Source organism: Lemur catta, chromosome 11 (assembly GCF_020740605.2).
Source record: "Lemur catta isolate mLemCat1 chromosome 11, mLemCat1.pri, whole genome shotgun sequence".
Taxonomy (NCBI): Eukaryota; Metazoa; Chordata; class Mammalia; order Primates; family Lemuridae; genus Lemur; species Lemur catta.
Window position 1 is genome coordinate 40,299,428 of NC_059138.1, and position 17,396 is coordinate 40,316,823.

At 35.1% G+C, this 17,396-nt stretch overlaps 1 protein-coding gene across 1 annotated transcript in view; it reads left to right on the plus strand.

Annotated features, from left to right (window-relative positions):
* Nucleotides 1-17,396, plus strand: part of FBXL13 (F-box and leucine rich repeat protein 13) — a 183,267-nt gene that overhangs the window by 53,924 nt on the left and 111,947 nt on the right. Inside the window, exons 8-9 of the mRNA XM_045564287.1 lie at nucleotides 8,427-8,522; nucleotides 11,989-12,121. Of these exons, the coding sequence (XP_045420243.1) occupies nucleotides 8,427-8,522; nucleotides 11,989-12,121 (229 nt within the window). The remainder of the gene's footprint in view (nucleotides 1-8,426; nucleotides 8,523-11,988; nucleotides 12,122-17,396) is intronic.

The following is a 17,396-nucleotide window of genomic DNA, read 5'->3' on the forward strand; positions in this document are numbered from 1 at the left end:
ATTTTTTAATTTTTAATGTATTTTTATTTATGTTTTTGAGACAGAGTCTCACTCTGTCACCTGGGCTAGAATGCCGTGGTGTCTAGCTCATGGCAACCTCAAACTCCTGGGCTCAAACAATTCTCCTGCCTAAGCTTCCTGAGTAGCTGGGATTACAGGCACGTACCATCACACATGGCTAATTTTTCTATTTTTAGTAGAGACGAGGTCTCACTCTTACATAGATTCTCAGTGATACAGTTTTCCTAAAACTCCCCTTTTTCTCTGAGTCACATCTTGCACAGAATAACCACATAGTGATTATCTCTGGAATTGGTTCAGGAATCCACATTCCCCTGCCCTGACATTCTTCCCAGGTTGCTATGTTGGCAACAGTGTGTGTTATATGTGGAATTATTTTCTAGTTTTTCCAACTGTATTGCATATGAACATTTTAAAATTTTCAATATATATTATAGAACAAATGGCACCACTCTGTAGAAGAAAGTGTAGGTTCATAGTAATTGCACTTATATTCTTTGTAACAGTTTATTCCACATTGAAATGTGGAACACCTGCCTTTTTAAATATTTCTGGGCAATGTTCTATGGAATTAATGAGGTATTACTGTTATAAAGTAGCTGCTTAACAAATAAGTGTTAAGTGAACTAGTGAAAAAATTAATAATTCCCCACATATTAGAAAGGTCATCAAAATCCTCATATACTGGAAAAGGCTACCTGCTCTTGATCGTTGAAGGTAATGAAAATGAAAAAATAAAGAAAAAAAAAAAGAAATGGAAAAGGCATCATATGGTCTTGTTCTAACAGCCCCCCCCCCCCGCCTTTTTTTTTTTTTTTTGAGACAGAGTCTCGCTTTGTTACCCGGGCTAGAGTGAGTGCTGTGGTGTCAGCCTAGCTCACAGCAACCTCAAACTCCTGGGCTTAAGCAATCCTTCTGATCCTTTTGCCTCAGCCTCCTGAGTAGCTGGGACTACAGGCATGTGCCACCATGCCCGGCTAATTTTTTCTACATATATTTTTAGTTGGCCAGATAATTTCTTTCTATTTTTAGTAGAGACGGGGTCTCGCTCTTGCTCAGGCTGGTCTCGAACTCCTGATCTTGAGTGATCCACCCACCTCGGCCTCCCAGAGTGCTAGGATTACAGGCGTGAACCACCACACCCGGCCCTAATAGCCCCTTTTTTGACTAAGTAGGTAAGAATGCAAGAATATCTTTCAGATGAAAGTCTGTCTCCATTTATGCAAGAATTTAACATCTAGGTGATGGGTAGGATCAATTTCGATATGGGCTTTTTTTGCTATAATTAATATCCTATTAGAATTCATACATGAAAATAATAATCACAATATGGAAAAATAAATCTTTTAGACTTAACATTAAAAATTACACAATAGCAATATAAGTGGGAGTCTAGTTTTAACTATCCATGAATCATAAAATTTTAGGTGTGGAAGAGGCTTTTAGAGATTATCTCATCAAAGATCCTCATTTTATAAATAAGGAAACGGAATCAGAGAAGTTTGGTAATTCTACTGCATTGAATTGTGTCCTCCCAAAATTCACGTCTACCCAGAACCTCAGAATGTGACCTTACTATTTGGAAATAGGATTTTTGCAGCTGTATTGATACTTAGTTGAGTTCATAGGGAGTTAGGATGGGCCCTAAATGTAATCACTGGTGTCTGTATGAGAGAAAGGAGAGACAGGTACACACTATAGGAAAGAAGACCATGTGATTGATGACAGAGACAAAGATTGGAGTGATGTAGCTATAAGCCAAGGCATGCCAGCAACCACAAGGTGCTAGGAAGAGTCAAGGAAGAATTCTCCCACAGGAACCTCAGAGGGAGCACTGCCCTCCTAACATCTTGATTTCAGACCTCTAGCCTCCAGCACCAAGAGAATAAATTTCTGTTGTTGTTTTAAGCCACCCAATTTGTGGTAATTTGTTATGGTAGCCCTAGGAAACAAATACATTAACCTTTGAAGGAGTAGTGATGAATTGGAATAAAGGCCAAATGAATCAAGGCACAGTCTACCATGAGAAGCTGTGCTCTTAGTTCTCCTGTTTGCTTCATGTGTGTTTTAGGGGACTTAGAGGTGGTCTCATCAAGGACTTTGTATCTTAATTAGTTCTATTACAGTGTGCTATCCTTAGGGCTTTGCTTCCTGCCTCACTCTTTCTCTAAGTTGTTCTTACACAACTCATTTGTTCTATCTCCTGCACTCTCAGAGAATTGGCCCTGTACTTCTACTGCTTTTCTGTGCTGCCGCTTCTCTTTTCTGGGTTGCTTTTACATCTCTGGACATACGACCAATCATAATACCTCCTCTTTTCTTTGAAAATACTCTACAAGTACAAAACTATAAGTATAGTTTTCAGGCCACCTGTTCTATCATAATACTTTTGCAAGGCTTCTTGGTCATTTCAATGACTGATTTAATTGCTAGCATCGTTTTCCCTCTGCAGCACATACAGACAAAAAGTAAAGTTTTTACTTTCTTTATAATGTCCTTTGATGCACAAAAGTTTTGCATTTTGATGAAGTCTAATTTATTTTTTCCTTTGCTGCTCATGCTTTTCGTGTCATATCTAAGAATTCTTTGCTAAACCCAAGGTCATGAAGATTTATCCCTATTTTTTTCCTAAGAGTTTTATGATTTTAGTTCTTATATTTCGGTCATTGATCCCATTTCAAGTTAACTTTTTATATGGTGTGAGGTAGAGGACCCAAATTCATTCTTTTACATTTGGATATCCAGTTGTCCCAGCACAATTTGTTGAAAAGATCGTTCTTTCGTCATTGGGTGGTTTTGGCACACTTGTTGAAAATCAGTTGGCCATAGATATATGGGTTTATTTCTGGACTCTCAATTCTATTACATTGGTCTATATGTTCATCCTGTATCTTGATGTTTTGATTGCTGTAGCTTTGTGGTAAGTTTTGAAATCAGGAAGTGTGAGCCTTCCAAATTTGTTCTTTTTCAAAATTGTCTTGGCTATTCGGGACCTCTTGTAATTCCATATGAATTTGAGGGTCAGCTTTTCCATTTCTGCAAAAAGAGCCTTTGGAATTTTGATAGGGATTACATTGAATCTATAGATCACTTCGGGTAGTATTGATATCTTAGTATTTTCATTGTTAGTAGTATCTATTCTTTGGATATTTGATAAAATACTCTTGTAAAACTCTCTAGGCATAGATTTTTTTTGGTGTTTATTCATAGGCAGATTTAACATTCTGATTTGGTTCCTTTTATTGTTATTATTATGTCTTCCAATCTGTGAACATGGGATGTCTTTTTATTTATTTAGGTCTTTAAAATTTTTTTCAGCAATGTTTTATAGTTTTCAGTATACTAGTCTTTCACCTCCTTAAATTACGTTTATTCCTAGGTATTTTATTCACAAGTGGGGCATTAAAATAAAATATTACAGGTATGCAAAGAAATATAATGAACAACTGTATACTCACCACCCAGCTTAAGAAATAAAACATAACATACAACTAAAGCCTCCCTGATTGCATTCTCTTCTCTGAGAGGTAATTGCTCTTTTAAATTTAGTGTTTATTAGTTCCTCACATAGTATTTAGTAGGCAAAACATTAGTCCTCTCAAAGAAGTCCACATCCTTACCCTCTTGGAACCTGAGAATATGTTACTTTACATGGCAAGAATCTTTTCAGATGTGAGTACATTGAGGATTTTGAGATGGGGAGATTATCCTGGATTATCTGGGTGGACCCAATGAAATCACAAGGATGCTTATAAGTAAAAGAGAGAGGCAGGCCTTCTTGTAATACACCTCTCCAAGGGCCAGATAAGCCCTGGTATCTCCAGCTTTTATGACCTAGAGGTGTCTACAAGGCCCTGGGACCACATTTCTCCTTGAAATGTAAATTACTAGGGATCTTTCCTGGCACTTTAGGAATTTGACTAATCCAGACTGTAACCATTTGACCTTCTTGGGGAGGTAAGAGAAGATTTATTATCCTTTTGGATCAGAGCAATTAACTAGACAGATGGCTACAGATCTAATCTTGATGGTATGTGGAAAGTAAAATGTTTGTAGAGGAAGTGAAGGCTAAACATTCTTTATTTCATATTGATATCTATGCCTCTGGAGGCTGGAGCTTTTCACAGGAACACTGAGAAATCCAAGTAAGAGTTATTCCCTCACATTGATCTATCAGCTAGTGAGATAGTTTTAATACTATCTTTCATCATGACTGGATTTGTCCATTTCTTGTAACTTTGTGGCTATATTATTAGATGCCTATACGTTTAGGATTGTTATATATCTCTAGTAAATTTTTTCCTTTAATTATTATGTAGTCACAGTCTATCAGATGAGCTTTAAAAATCTGCCTAAAACACAATATGAAACAAAATGAACACAAATGAAAGAAATCTGATAACCATCATTCTACTCTCTGCTTCTATGAGTTCAACTTTCTAAGATTCCACATATAAGTGAGATCATGGAGTATTTGTCTTTCTGTGCCTGGCAGAGTAGATTTTAAATGTTTCCTTCACAAAAAAAGTAATAGTATGTGAGGCAATGGATTATTAATTAACCCAATTTAATCAGTCCACATTGTAAATATATAGCAAAACAATACATTGTACCCCATAAATATAATTATTATTTGTGAATTAAAAATAAAATTAAGAAAGCTGATAGCTATATTAATATCAGCAAAACAGTAAGGCAAAAAGCATTATTAGGGATAATTTTTGTCTTCTAACCAGTGAATTTTGTTAAATTTATTGCAACTATCGATATACTTGGATTCATTCTTCTCATTTTATTTTATATGATTTATTATCTTTTTATATGCTTTTTTCTCCTGTCTTGCCTTTATTGAGTTTTAAAATCTACCCCCTTTTTCCTACTTTCATGTTTTAGAAGATATACATTCTATTTCTACTATTTTACTGGTTACTCTTAAGTGTTTTTAACATGTACACTTACTAATAAGGCTGAAAGTAAATTAACATTTATACTTTCTTCCTGAGTAATAACCTAAATTTAGAGCACTTTAACTCTGATTACTCTCTCCATTGTTAGAGTCTTATTATTATCTAGTAGTTTTTCCCCACCTTCTTTTTATACTCCCATATTAGTCATCATTATCCTGTTTTATAATGTTAGTGGTTCTACCTACATTCTTACTAGATTCTTTGCCCATTACTGCTATTTGCATCTCACACCTTTCTTCTGCTTTCAGTGTTTTTTAGAAGTTCTTTTGTAAAGGGTCTGTTGGAGGAAAACTCTCTTAGTCTTTGTCTTAAAGTGTCTTTTTTAAATAATTTTTTTCTTGGTAGCAAGAGATGGTTTCCTTGTGTTACCTAGTCTGGCCTCAAACTCCTGTGCTCAAGCAGTCCTTTCGCCTCAGATTCCATGGGACTACAGGCATGTGTCACCATGCCTGGCAAAAGTATCTTTTCTTATGGCTCATTCTTGGGCTGTAATTTACTTGCATATGGTGTCTGAGATTGATAATTATTTTCTCCTGACTTCTGCCTTATGTTGTTGATGTCTAAGTGCCATTCTTTTGGAGATAATCTGTCTCCAGTTGCCTTTAAGATTTTTTTGTTTTGTTTTGTTTTTGGCCTTTTACAATTTCACTAGAATGCCATGAATATCTTTTCATTTTCCTGCTTGGAACTTCTTGTGGTTTTTGAATCTGAGAATTGTTGCCTTTCATCAGTTCTAGAACATTTTAATCTGTGGTATTTTAAAATTTTGCTTTGATTACATTGTCTTATTCCCTCCTGGAAATTCTATAAAGATGTATGTTGGACCTTTTCATGTTATGTAATGTGTCTCTTAACATCCTTTGTATTTTTCCATCTCTTTATCTTTCTATACCTTATCCTCTGTCATTTGTTCAGACACAGATTCTAGTTTGTTCACTCTCTTTTTAGCTGAGTTGCATCTGCTATCTAACTCATCCATTGAGTTTTTAATTTTAATAATTATATTTTTAATTCCCATGAATTTTATTTGGTTATTTTATTATACATATTTGTCCAATTCTTTTTTTGACAACATCCTCAAGTTTTATTTTTCTATGTTTTTATCACTTTAAAGGTTTTATAATCACTATTTGACAATTTTATTTATGAAGTTATTGTTTTTATTTTTGTTGACTCTTGAGGGGGTTTCTTTCTTCATGTGTTTTGCAATTTTTGATTGGGATCTAAGTTTTGGGGGGCTTAATCTGTGGAAATCCTATAAAGCCTGGCTTGAGTAAGTGTCTCTTTAGAGAAAATGATATTTATTTATGCCACTGTCCCAGAGTTTTTACCAGCTTGGAACTTCTTTGTATGTTAATACATCAAATCTGTTATAAAGGTAATAAATTCAAATTAGATCCCACAAATAATTAAAATTCAAATCCCAACACACATGATAGCTTGTCTTTGATTACAAATTCTTTGGAAGATTTTTTTTTATTTCCTTTTTTTAAAAAATTTACTTCAATAGATTTAGAGTGTACAAATGGTTTTTTGTTGCATGGATGAATTGTATAGTGGTGAAGTCACAACTTTTAGTGTACCTGTCACCCAAATAGTATACATTGTACCCAGTAGGTAATTTCTCCTTCTCCCTCCTCCCCTCCCCCCTTCTGAGTCTCCAGTGTCCATTATGCCACTCTGTATGACCATGCATACTCATTGCTTAGCTCCCACTTATAAGTGAGAACATAACAGTATTTGTTTTTCCATTTCTGAGATACTTCACTTCTCTCAGGCTGGGTACCCTAGTTTTTCTTTTGCCAATGGTAGATATTTTTTATAACTCTTTCATAATTCTGGATTTCTCCCTTCCTCTCTGTTACAATTATAGTCATGCATTGCTTAACAATGGGAATACATTCTGAGAAATGTGTTGTTAGGTGATTTTGTCATCATGTGAACATCAGAGAGTGTACTTACACAAACTTAGGTGGTACAGCCTACTACACATGTAGGCTATGTGGTATAGCCTATTGTTCCTAGGCTGTAGACCTGTACAGCGTGTTACTGTACAGAATACTGTAGGTAATTATAAAACAATGATAAATATCTATATATCTAAACATAGAAAAGGTACAGTAAAAGTATGGTCTAAAAGATAAGCAAGTGGTATACCTATGTAGGGCACTTACCATGAATGGAACTTGCAGAATTTGAAGTTCTTCTGGATGAGTCAGTGAGTAAGTGGTGAGTGAATGTGAAGACATAGGACATTTCTTTACATAACTGTAGATTTTATGAACACTGTCCATTAAATTTATTAAAAAATTAAGTAATACACTACAACCTTACAATGGCTATGACATCACTAGACAACAGGAGTTTTTCAGCTCCATTATATACAGTTCGCCATTGACTGAAACATTGTTATATGGAGCATGACTGCAGCAGCTTTGTAGAAGCCTAGTGACTTTCTTTGGTCTCTTCATAGCCCATTTGTTCAGATTTGGAAAAACAGCAACCATCTCTACTGTTCCTCTCTCCCAAGCAACTTAGCATGAGCACCTTATTACCAGTCTGGATTTACAAGGACTAAGGCCCTGGATATTTCTTCTACTTTCTTGAAAATTGAAATGTTTTTAAAGAAATATTTGTTTTATCATTTACTAATGTTTTGTATCAAAATAATTTCCTGATTTTTCTAGTCTACCCTTTCCCAAGAAATAGTAGCCAAAGTGGCTTTGTTGATCTTTCCCAGGAATCCTATAACTTTAAAAATAATCCAGTTCAATTCAGCAAACAATTATTGAATGCCTTCTATGTACCAGCTACTATTTAGAGAAAATCACTCATTTTTTAGCAGAATTCCACCTTCATTCAGAAAATAAAACAAATATGTTTATCTTTCTCACCATCCTTCTGCAACTATCAAGTAAAACGATTATATTATATAAAAGGCATCAGCAGGTAAGTTCTAGTACTTTGGATAAAATTCCTATCTTCAGGTTGGGCGTGGGGTGGCTCACCCCTATAATCCTAGCACTCTGGGAGGCTGAAGCGGGAGGATCTCTTGAGCTGAGGAGCTGGAGACCAGGCTGAGCAAGAGTGAGATCCCGTCTCTACTAAAAATAGAAAAACTTAGCCAGGTATGGAGGTGAGCACCTGTAGTCCCAGCTACTCTGGAGGCTGAGGCAAGAGAATAGCTTGAGCCCAGGAGTTTGAGGTTGCTGTGAGCTGTGCTGATGCCATGGCACTCTAGGCCAGGCAACAGAGCAAGACTCTGTCTCAAAAAAAAAAAAAAAAAATTCTTCAGATAAAATTCTAGCACTTAATAACTCCTGCTATTGCAATGTATAGATTACATTACCATTATTAACACACACACACACAAAAGCTAAGTGGAAGAGTTATATCAAAGTTCACATATTCTACAAAATTGTGTATTTTTGTGTTTAGATTTTCTTCTACCTCAGTTTGAGAGATGTGATAATATGTGGTCAAGTTAATCATGCCTGGCTGTCAATGATACAGATGAGTTCATTGTGGAATGCTGTAAGTAGAGACTAATTGAACTGTGTGTGTCTTTATTCTAGTTTGTAAAGGAGAATGGACTGCTGTAAAGCCAACTTTCTTCTTTGCTCCCTACTTTGTGGCTGCTAGCAGCAAGTGCATTTGTTTTTCTTTTGTTCAGGCACAAGCCTGGAGGAAGAGATTAAAAAGATAATAATGTTATTTTAAGAGATACATTATTAGTATTTTAAAATTTAAATGGTACATACAAATTAAATATTATTTTTGGATCAAAACGAAGCTCCATTTTATTGGATAGTTTGTACCTCATCCTAGTTTTATTATTAATGTTTGTCTGCCTTTTTTTCACAAGCACAGACTATTTGTTGAGTCCTTGACTGTGGGAAAGACAGTTTAGAGTTTGTGGTGTGTAATAGCCTTTTCATTACTTGTAATTTGGAGGGGGTAGTTCTACAAAAAAGAAAGGATGACCTAGTGTACCTGGTTGATGGTATGTAAAATTGATGAGCGTATAGGTTTATGTGAGCATGGAGGGGCCAGGGCTGATTGACAAACAATAACATTGGTATCATAGTATTGATATTTTCAGCTAAAAGTTTAAATTTGTGAACATCTCAATTTCTCATTGCCTTCTGAACAAAGCTATTGTATGTGCTAAAATGCTTGTTATAATTGTGCCACATTTGAACACTCACAAATAAAGGCAGAATATAAGATGGAGGGCAACATACAATTGTGGAAAGAGAAATTTCTGAACATAAAGAAACTTAACTTCCTACCCTGGCATTGTTCCTCACTGCCATGTACTCATATTCTCCCTGTCTTTATCCAGTGAGACTTCTAGACAAAAGTGTTGGCTTTTTCTAACTCCTGCCCGGCTTCTGTAGATATTTCCTGATTTTAATATTGTACATATTTTTCCTCCTTTAGACCAGTTGGATTCATTTTTTCTTCTTTATGGTATTCAAAAGGAAAAAGTAACATCCTCAAACATCTGTAACATAAGTAAGAGATTTATCACTTTAAACCAATGGTTCTCAAAGTGTGGTCTTGGAACCCGTAGCATTAGCATTACCCAGGAACTTGTTGGAAATGCAAATTCTCAGACTCCACCCCAGACCTACTGAGTCAGAAACTCTGGGAGTAGTAATCAGTAATCTGTTTTAGCAATTCACCCAGATGATTCTGATGCCTGCTAAAGTTTGAGACTCACTGCCTTAAACTAAAAATAAACTTAAGACCAGAATATCTAATTTGTTAGCTAACATGGATTTGGTAAGATGGAGTCAATTCTCTTCTTTCCAGAGCAAGAGTAGAACAGTACAACCAAGAATGGGACAGTGCTGTGATGGGATGCAGAAGATGTTGAGTTGACTTATGGAACTAGAGCCCCTGGCACCTTCTCAGCTGCTCTTAGTTTCTTTGAATAAGTTTTAGAGTTTCTACAAAATGGCACCATGCCCCCTGTTTATAGGTCAGTCTGAGCATGTGTTATCATCAGTCCTCTAATCATTAGCAATAAGGAGGGATTGTGAAGTCAGCTATTGACTGGACTTCAGACAATAGGGAATATGTTGCCACTGAACATTGATTTATGGCATAAATGATCATATTTGTTGAGATTAAGGTGTCATCCAAGAAACAGATAAGAGAAAGACATATGCTTCTTCCCTTATTTTTTTCTTGTTGGCTGAGTCCTCTCCCCAGTATCTCTGGAATAAGAAACATAGACATGTTTCAGCTTACAAAAATAGTACAAAAATAACACTAGGGCAAGGATAGTACAAAAGTGCCATCCTAGGAGTCCATATTAGAAAATGCCAGAGTGTATATGTGTCTGCATGCATGCAAACACACAGAATATCAAATAGGCTTTGCTTATGTGTTGTGTATTTTAGTCCTATTGTATGCTTTATTTTTAAATTTTTTTTTACTCCATATTTTGTGTTGTTTTGTCATGTTTTCTGAACTTATAATAGTAGCTAATATTTGTTGAGTGCTGCCTATATGCCAGGTGCTATACTAGGCACTTCACTTGCATTTTCTCAGTTTGTCTCTGTAGCTTCCTGAATTATGCATCATTACTTTTCCCATTTTACAGATGATAAAACTAAGGCTTAGTTAAGTTAATTTCTAAGTTTTAACATTAAGTGGCTGGGATGGGATTCAGACTGATCTGTCTCACTACAAAGTGTGTGCTTTTAATTATTAAATATTTATAAAGGAACATCAGGTCTGCCATTTGCTTTTCCCCTAACTGGAAGCATAGAATTTCTTCTCTCCAGATTCTTTTAAAATAATATAATCTTGAGCTCTGAGCCCCAATTCTCATAAAAAGCTTGGCATCAAGGAGTAATATTCATGCAAGATTTGAGTTCATTAAGTCCTCTAGATATTGTGAATTTTGTCCCTGAATTGAATCAGCCAATCAGAGAGCAGCACACTTGGACCCTGTAACTTTAGGTTTTCTCTTTCTAAGTTGTGCTTTTTGTCCTGAATTGTGTTTTTTTTTTTTGTTTGTTTGTTTTTTGAGACAGAGTCTCACTGTGTTGCCCGGGCTAGAGTGAGTGCCGTAGCGTCAGCCTAGCTCATAGCAGCCTCAAACTCCTGGGCTTAAGCGATCCTCCTGCCTCAGCCTCCCGAGTAGCTGGGACTACAGGCATGCGCCACCATGCCTGGCTAATTTTTTTTATATATATTTTTAGTTGTCCAGATAATTTATTCCTATTTTTAGTAGAGACGGGGTCTCGCTCAGGCTGGTCTCGAACTCCTGACCTCGAGCGATCCACCCGCCTCGGCCTCCCAGAGGGCTCTGAAATGTGTTTTATTGCATTGAATTCCCTCAGTTTATTTAATCAGTCTCCTACTGAAAGATATTAGGATGGTTCCTTTCTTTTGCTATTAAAGTCCTATAGTGAGCATCCTGTTTCTTGTTTTTTTGTACATGTATATGATTATATCTGCAGGATAAATTCCTAGAAGTAAAATTGTTAGGGTAAAGAGTAGATTGATTTATAATCACAAAATTGTATGTAGTTATGGAATACCTTTTGCTCTAAAATTTTTTTGCTCTCTATACTTTTTGATATCTGATATCTCATGGTTGTTTTAATTTGTATATCTCAATTCACAAGACAGACTGGACATTACCTCGTATGTTAGGAAGCCATTTTGCATTTACTTTTTTTTATCCTAATATGCTATATTTTTTATTTTATTAGCCAACTTAAAATCATTTTTGGAAACAAACAGGAATATATGTGTGTGTATTCCTTATTTTATTTATAAAATTATAAATAGAGCACTCAATACTAATACTAAATAGAGAACTGATATTATACCAAGTAGAGCGCTCAAACTAACATTTCAGTCTCCTGTTTGGAAATGTGATGAAGAGCTCTTAGTACTTGATGCTTTAAAATATTTAAAATTTTTACATGAAACATATCTTTCTAATTTCTTAATGCCTTTTGTTTATCCTTTTTAGATTGACTTTTCCACAGTGAAAAATGTGATTACAGAGAAATACGTTGTGTCTACTTTGCAAAGGTGGCGTCTCAATGTGCTGCGTTTGAATTTCCGTGGCTGTCTTTTCCGACCAAAAACTTTCAGATCTGTTAGTAAGTGTATGTTTATTACAACTATTTGTCTTGCTTTCCTGTATTCTAATTAAGCAAATAAAAAGAAAAGCATAAATAAAGTGGAAACTTCAGGGAGTCTTAGTTTATAAGAATGCCAATTGTAACTATTTAAAAAGCTTATAATATGGTCAGCTCTTACTGGGTTATATGCCCTGGGAATTGGTCATTTGTCTATTCTTGACCACTTTTTTTTTTGTCTAGTATTTGTCTATCAGTGGATCATCAGTTTACCTACTAAAAAATGCAAGAACATGTTCTCTTTTTTAAAAAAATCAAACAATAGACAGTAAAAGCATCTTTTTTTCTCACTCAAACCCATTCACTTATTCCAAGGCACCCAATGTATCAGTATTCTGTTTTTCTAAAATACATTAACATATATGTGATTAAAAATACATAATTTTAATTTTTAACATGAAAGGGTAATATTGTTTTATATTTTCTTTTATGTCCTGGAAATCTTTCCATGTCAGTACATACAGATCTACTAAATTCTTTTTAAAAACTATTACATCACTTTCCATATTATAGATGTACTATAATTTATTTAACCTTCTTCCTATTGGTGGACATTGAGATTATTTTCAATTTTTTCCAAGTTGGCTGCTTTGTACTTCCATTGTGATATTTGTCTTTAACATATATGTCCTTTGAGATTCATTTTTTTACTTATCACATATATATTTCTGGAAATGAGAGAAATAATATATTTTTTAAAAGTATACATTCATACTGACTCCAGATAATAAGAAAAGAATGCCATATACATGTATATATCAACTTGAATAAGTCTAAAAATATTAATGGGTAAAATTAAGTTGCAGAATGATATATATAATCTAATACCTTTATATACAGTTTTTGAATGTGCAAAATAATATATACTTTTTATTTTGAAATAATACTTTTTTAAGGACACACATTTTCACCTAATAACATAAAAAGCATGCATGGGAATGAAAAACTACAGATGCAAATAGTGGTTTTGCAAGTGGGTAGAGAGAGTTTAATGAAATGGGGGAGAAGTACACAAGGAGTTTTGATTGTCTCTGTAAATTTCTGTATTGAAAAAAATTAAAATGGAATAATTCTGATTGGTTATTGCTAGTACTGTATAAAGATACAGTTTTTTGTATGATCTTATTGTATCTGATTATGTATTAATCTCTCTTCTTGGTTTTAATAGTTTGTCAGTTAATTCTCTTGGGTTTCCTACGTAGACTACCATCTAGGAATATTGACAGTTTTATTTCCATTTATTCCTATTATATTTTTTCTTTTTTTCTCTCATTTTTTAACATTCATTCCTTTAGGATCTCCTTTGCAGTGTTGAAAAGTAGCAGGAAAATACAATAATCTTGTCTTGTTCTTGACTCCTTTTTTCATATTTTTAATGAGAATATTAATATTTTTATATCTTTTCATTTCTGGGGTACATCCTTTATGGGGATATAATATGGGTTTCACTTTTACAGCAGCTGTCTCCTGCATAGTCCTTGTTCAATCTGGTCACATCTGCCTTTGGATTTTTAAGAACTATTGATTTCTGATCCACCAAGACAATTCCTGCTTTGTCTTCCAGGCATGTTATAGAGTTTTGAAAAAAGAATTCATTTCTTGGAATCTGGGCAGGAGAGAGAAGTTGAACATGTGCATAGTCTGCTATTTTGAACCAATTTATTACTTCTGTAGTAATAAAGTTACTAAAATAATTGTAAACCTTAATATGTTAGCCACCCAATCTCTCTGTTTTTATCTGTCTCTCCCTCTCTCCCTAGGTATATGTACATATACACATATACACACATTATGTACACACATATGAAATATACATATAAAATATACCATTAAATAAATGTACATTTTTCTGAAGAAAGAAAATGGACTCAAGATGCAACATTCAAGGTTTCAGTTTGACCTAAGATTTTCATGATAGCAATGGTACTTGAGGAGTGGAATGAGTTTCTGAGGAATGGCAGAGCATGTGTCTCTAGAAGCTTTTATTTAATTAATTTATTAATTGAGATAAGATTTATATAACATAAAATTTAGCTTTTTTAACCATTTAATTATATTAACAATGTTGAACAACTATCGCCATTATTTAATTCTAGAACATTTTCATTAGTCCAAAAAGAAACCCTATACCCATTCTACCTTTTATTTCCTTTTCTTAAATTGCTCAGGCTGATGAATATAAGTGGTGAGAGTAGACATCTTTGTCTCGTTTCTGATCTCGGGGAGAAAGTTTTCAGTCTCTTATCATTGAGTAAGATGTTAGCTGTAGATCTAAAAAAATGCCCTTAATTGGGTTGAGGAAGTTCCCGTATAAGAGGTTTGTCCAGAAAGTATCCAGCTGTATAATATGAATAGTAGAGAAGAAGATGCAAAATACAAGAAACGTTGTATTTAGGACAATGAGGACTTAGTCCTCTTCAAAGTAGGCACCTTGGGACCTCACACAGTTCTCTTGGCATCTCTTAACCTAACCTGTAGGCGTTCAACATTCTCAGGTGTTCTGCTTGTAGCAGGCCTTCCAGAACGTGGATCACTTTCAACAGATTCTCGACCATCTTTGAAGCATTTGTACCACTTTTATTTATGCTACACTCAATGCATTGTCCCTGAAAGCCTTCTGAATCATCCGAATAGTTTCCACGGAGGAACGTTCAAGCTTAATGCAAAATTTGATGCAGATTTGTTGCTCTACTTGCTCAATCATTTTGAATGTGATGACCATGTAGTATACATGCTCACTCAATTAGCAGCAAGATTTGACATCACTATTCCAGCAATATGGGATCATTTGAAACAAATTGGCAAGGTAAAGAAACTGGATAGATGGGTTCTGCATGAATTAAACGAGCATCAGAAGAGAAATCATCTCAAAGTTTGCCTTTCTTTGCTGTCACAACATAAAGGCCAACCATTTCTATACCATATTTTTATGTGTGATAAAAAAATGGATTATTTTTGACAATTTTAAGCATTCAGTACAATGCTTGGATAACGATGAAGTGCCAAAACACAGTTCAAAACTGAATATTCATTAAAAAAAGCAAATGGTGTCTGTTTGGAGGTCCAGCACTGGTGTTATCCACTACAGCTTCATGAAACCTGGTCAGTCAATTACAGTGGAAGTCTGCTGCAACCAGTTCGATGAAATGATGAGGGTGCTTGCAATGAAGCAGCTGAGATTGGTCAATAGAGACAGGCCAATCCTCTTGCAAGATGATGCTTGACCACATGTTACACAAACAATGCTGCTCAAACTACAGCAGCTGGACTTGGAAACACTCTGTCATCCACTGTATTCACCAGACCTTGCACCAACTGACTACCACTTCTTCCAGGCTTTGGAACACTTCTTGCAAGGAAAAATATTCAATACTCAATAAGCTGTGGAAAATGCCTTTCACAATTTCATCACTACTCATTCTCCAGGCTTCTTCGCTCCTGGCATAAACAAGCTATCATTAAGATGGCAAAACTGTGTCAATTCTCTAGGTGTATACTTTAATTAACTGTACTGCTTCTTGTCTGAGATATAATAAACTAAAGTTTTTTTTTTTTTGAGACAAAGTCTCACTGTGTTGCCCGGGCTAGAATGCCGTGGTGTCAGCATAGCTCACAGCAACCTCATACTCCTGGGTTCAAACGGTCCTCCTGCCTCAGCCTCCTGAGTAGCTGGGACTACAGGCACACGCCTCCACGCCCAGCGAATTTTTTCTATTTTTAGTAGAGATGGGGGTCTCACTCTTGCTCAGGCTGGTCTCGAACTCCTGAGCTCAAGCGATCCTCCTGCCTCAGCCTCCTAGAGTGCTAGGATTATAGGCATGAGCCACTGCACCCGGCCTAAACTAAGGTTTTGATTAGAAATTGGACATTTCATATTAAAGGACCTAATATTAGTCTTCCTTCTTTTTTTCCTGGTGAGTTTAGCTAAGAGTTGCCAATTTTGTTGATTGTTTCAAACAACCAACTTTTTGGTTCTTTTTTTTTTTATTGTGGTAAAATATACATAACATAAAAACTACCATTTTAACCACCTTTAAGTGTAAGGTTCTGTGGCATTAAGTACATTCACGTTGTTGTGCCACCATCATCACCATCCATTTCCAGAGCTTTTTCATCTTCCCCAACTGAAACTCTGTACCCATTAAGTGCTAACTCCCAATTTCCCCCTCCTCCTAGCCCCTGGCAACTACCATTCTACTTTCTATCTCTATGAATTTAAAGACTGAGTACCTCATATGTAAGTGGGGTCGTATAATAGTTGCTCTTTTGTGACTGGCTTATTTCACTTAACATAATATCTTCAAGGTTCACTCATATTATAACGTGTCAGAATTTCCTTCCTTTTTAAAGGTGACTAATATTCTATTGTATGTATACCATATTTGGTTTATCCATTTTTCTATCAATAGATACTAAGGTTGCTTTTACCTTTTAGCTATTGTGAATATTGCTGCTATGAATATGGATATTCAAACAACTTTATTTTCATTGATTATCTTTGTTTTTCTATTCTCTATTTTGTTTATCTTCTTTCCAATCTTTATGATTCTGGTTGGTTTGGGTTTTGTTTGTTCTTTTTTTCCCTAGTTTCTTAAGGTAGCAAGTGAGGTTATTGATTTGAAGCCCATCTTCTTCTTTTCAATAAACTTTATTTTTTAGAGAAATTTTAGGTTCTCAGCAAAATTGAATGGAAGACAGAGAGATTACCCATATCTCCCCTTCCCCCACACATGCGTAGCTTCCCCACTATCAACATCCCCCACCAGAGTGGTACATTTGTTACAATTGATAAAGCTATATTTATGCATCATTATCACCCAAAGTCCATAGTTTACATTCGGGTTCACTCTTAGTGTTGTACATTCTGTGAGTTTTGACAAATTTATAATGACATTTATTCACCATTGTAGTATCATACTGAGTAGTTTCATTCCTTTAAGAATCTTTTGTGCTCTGTCTAGTCATCCCTCCTCCCTCCCCTAACCCCTGGCAACCACTGATCTTTTTATGGTCTCTATAGTCTTGCCTTTTCCAGAATGTCATATAGTTGCAATCAAACAGTATGTGGCCTTTAGAGATGGGCTTCTTTTACATAGTAATTTGCATTTAAATTTCTTCCAGGTCTCTTAATGGCTTGTTAGCTAATTTATTTTTAGTGCTGAATAATATTCCATTGTCTGGATATACCACAGTTTATTTATCCATTCACCTATTAAAGGACATCTTGGTTGCTTCC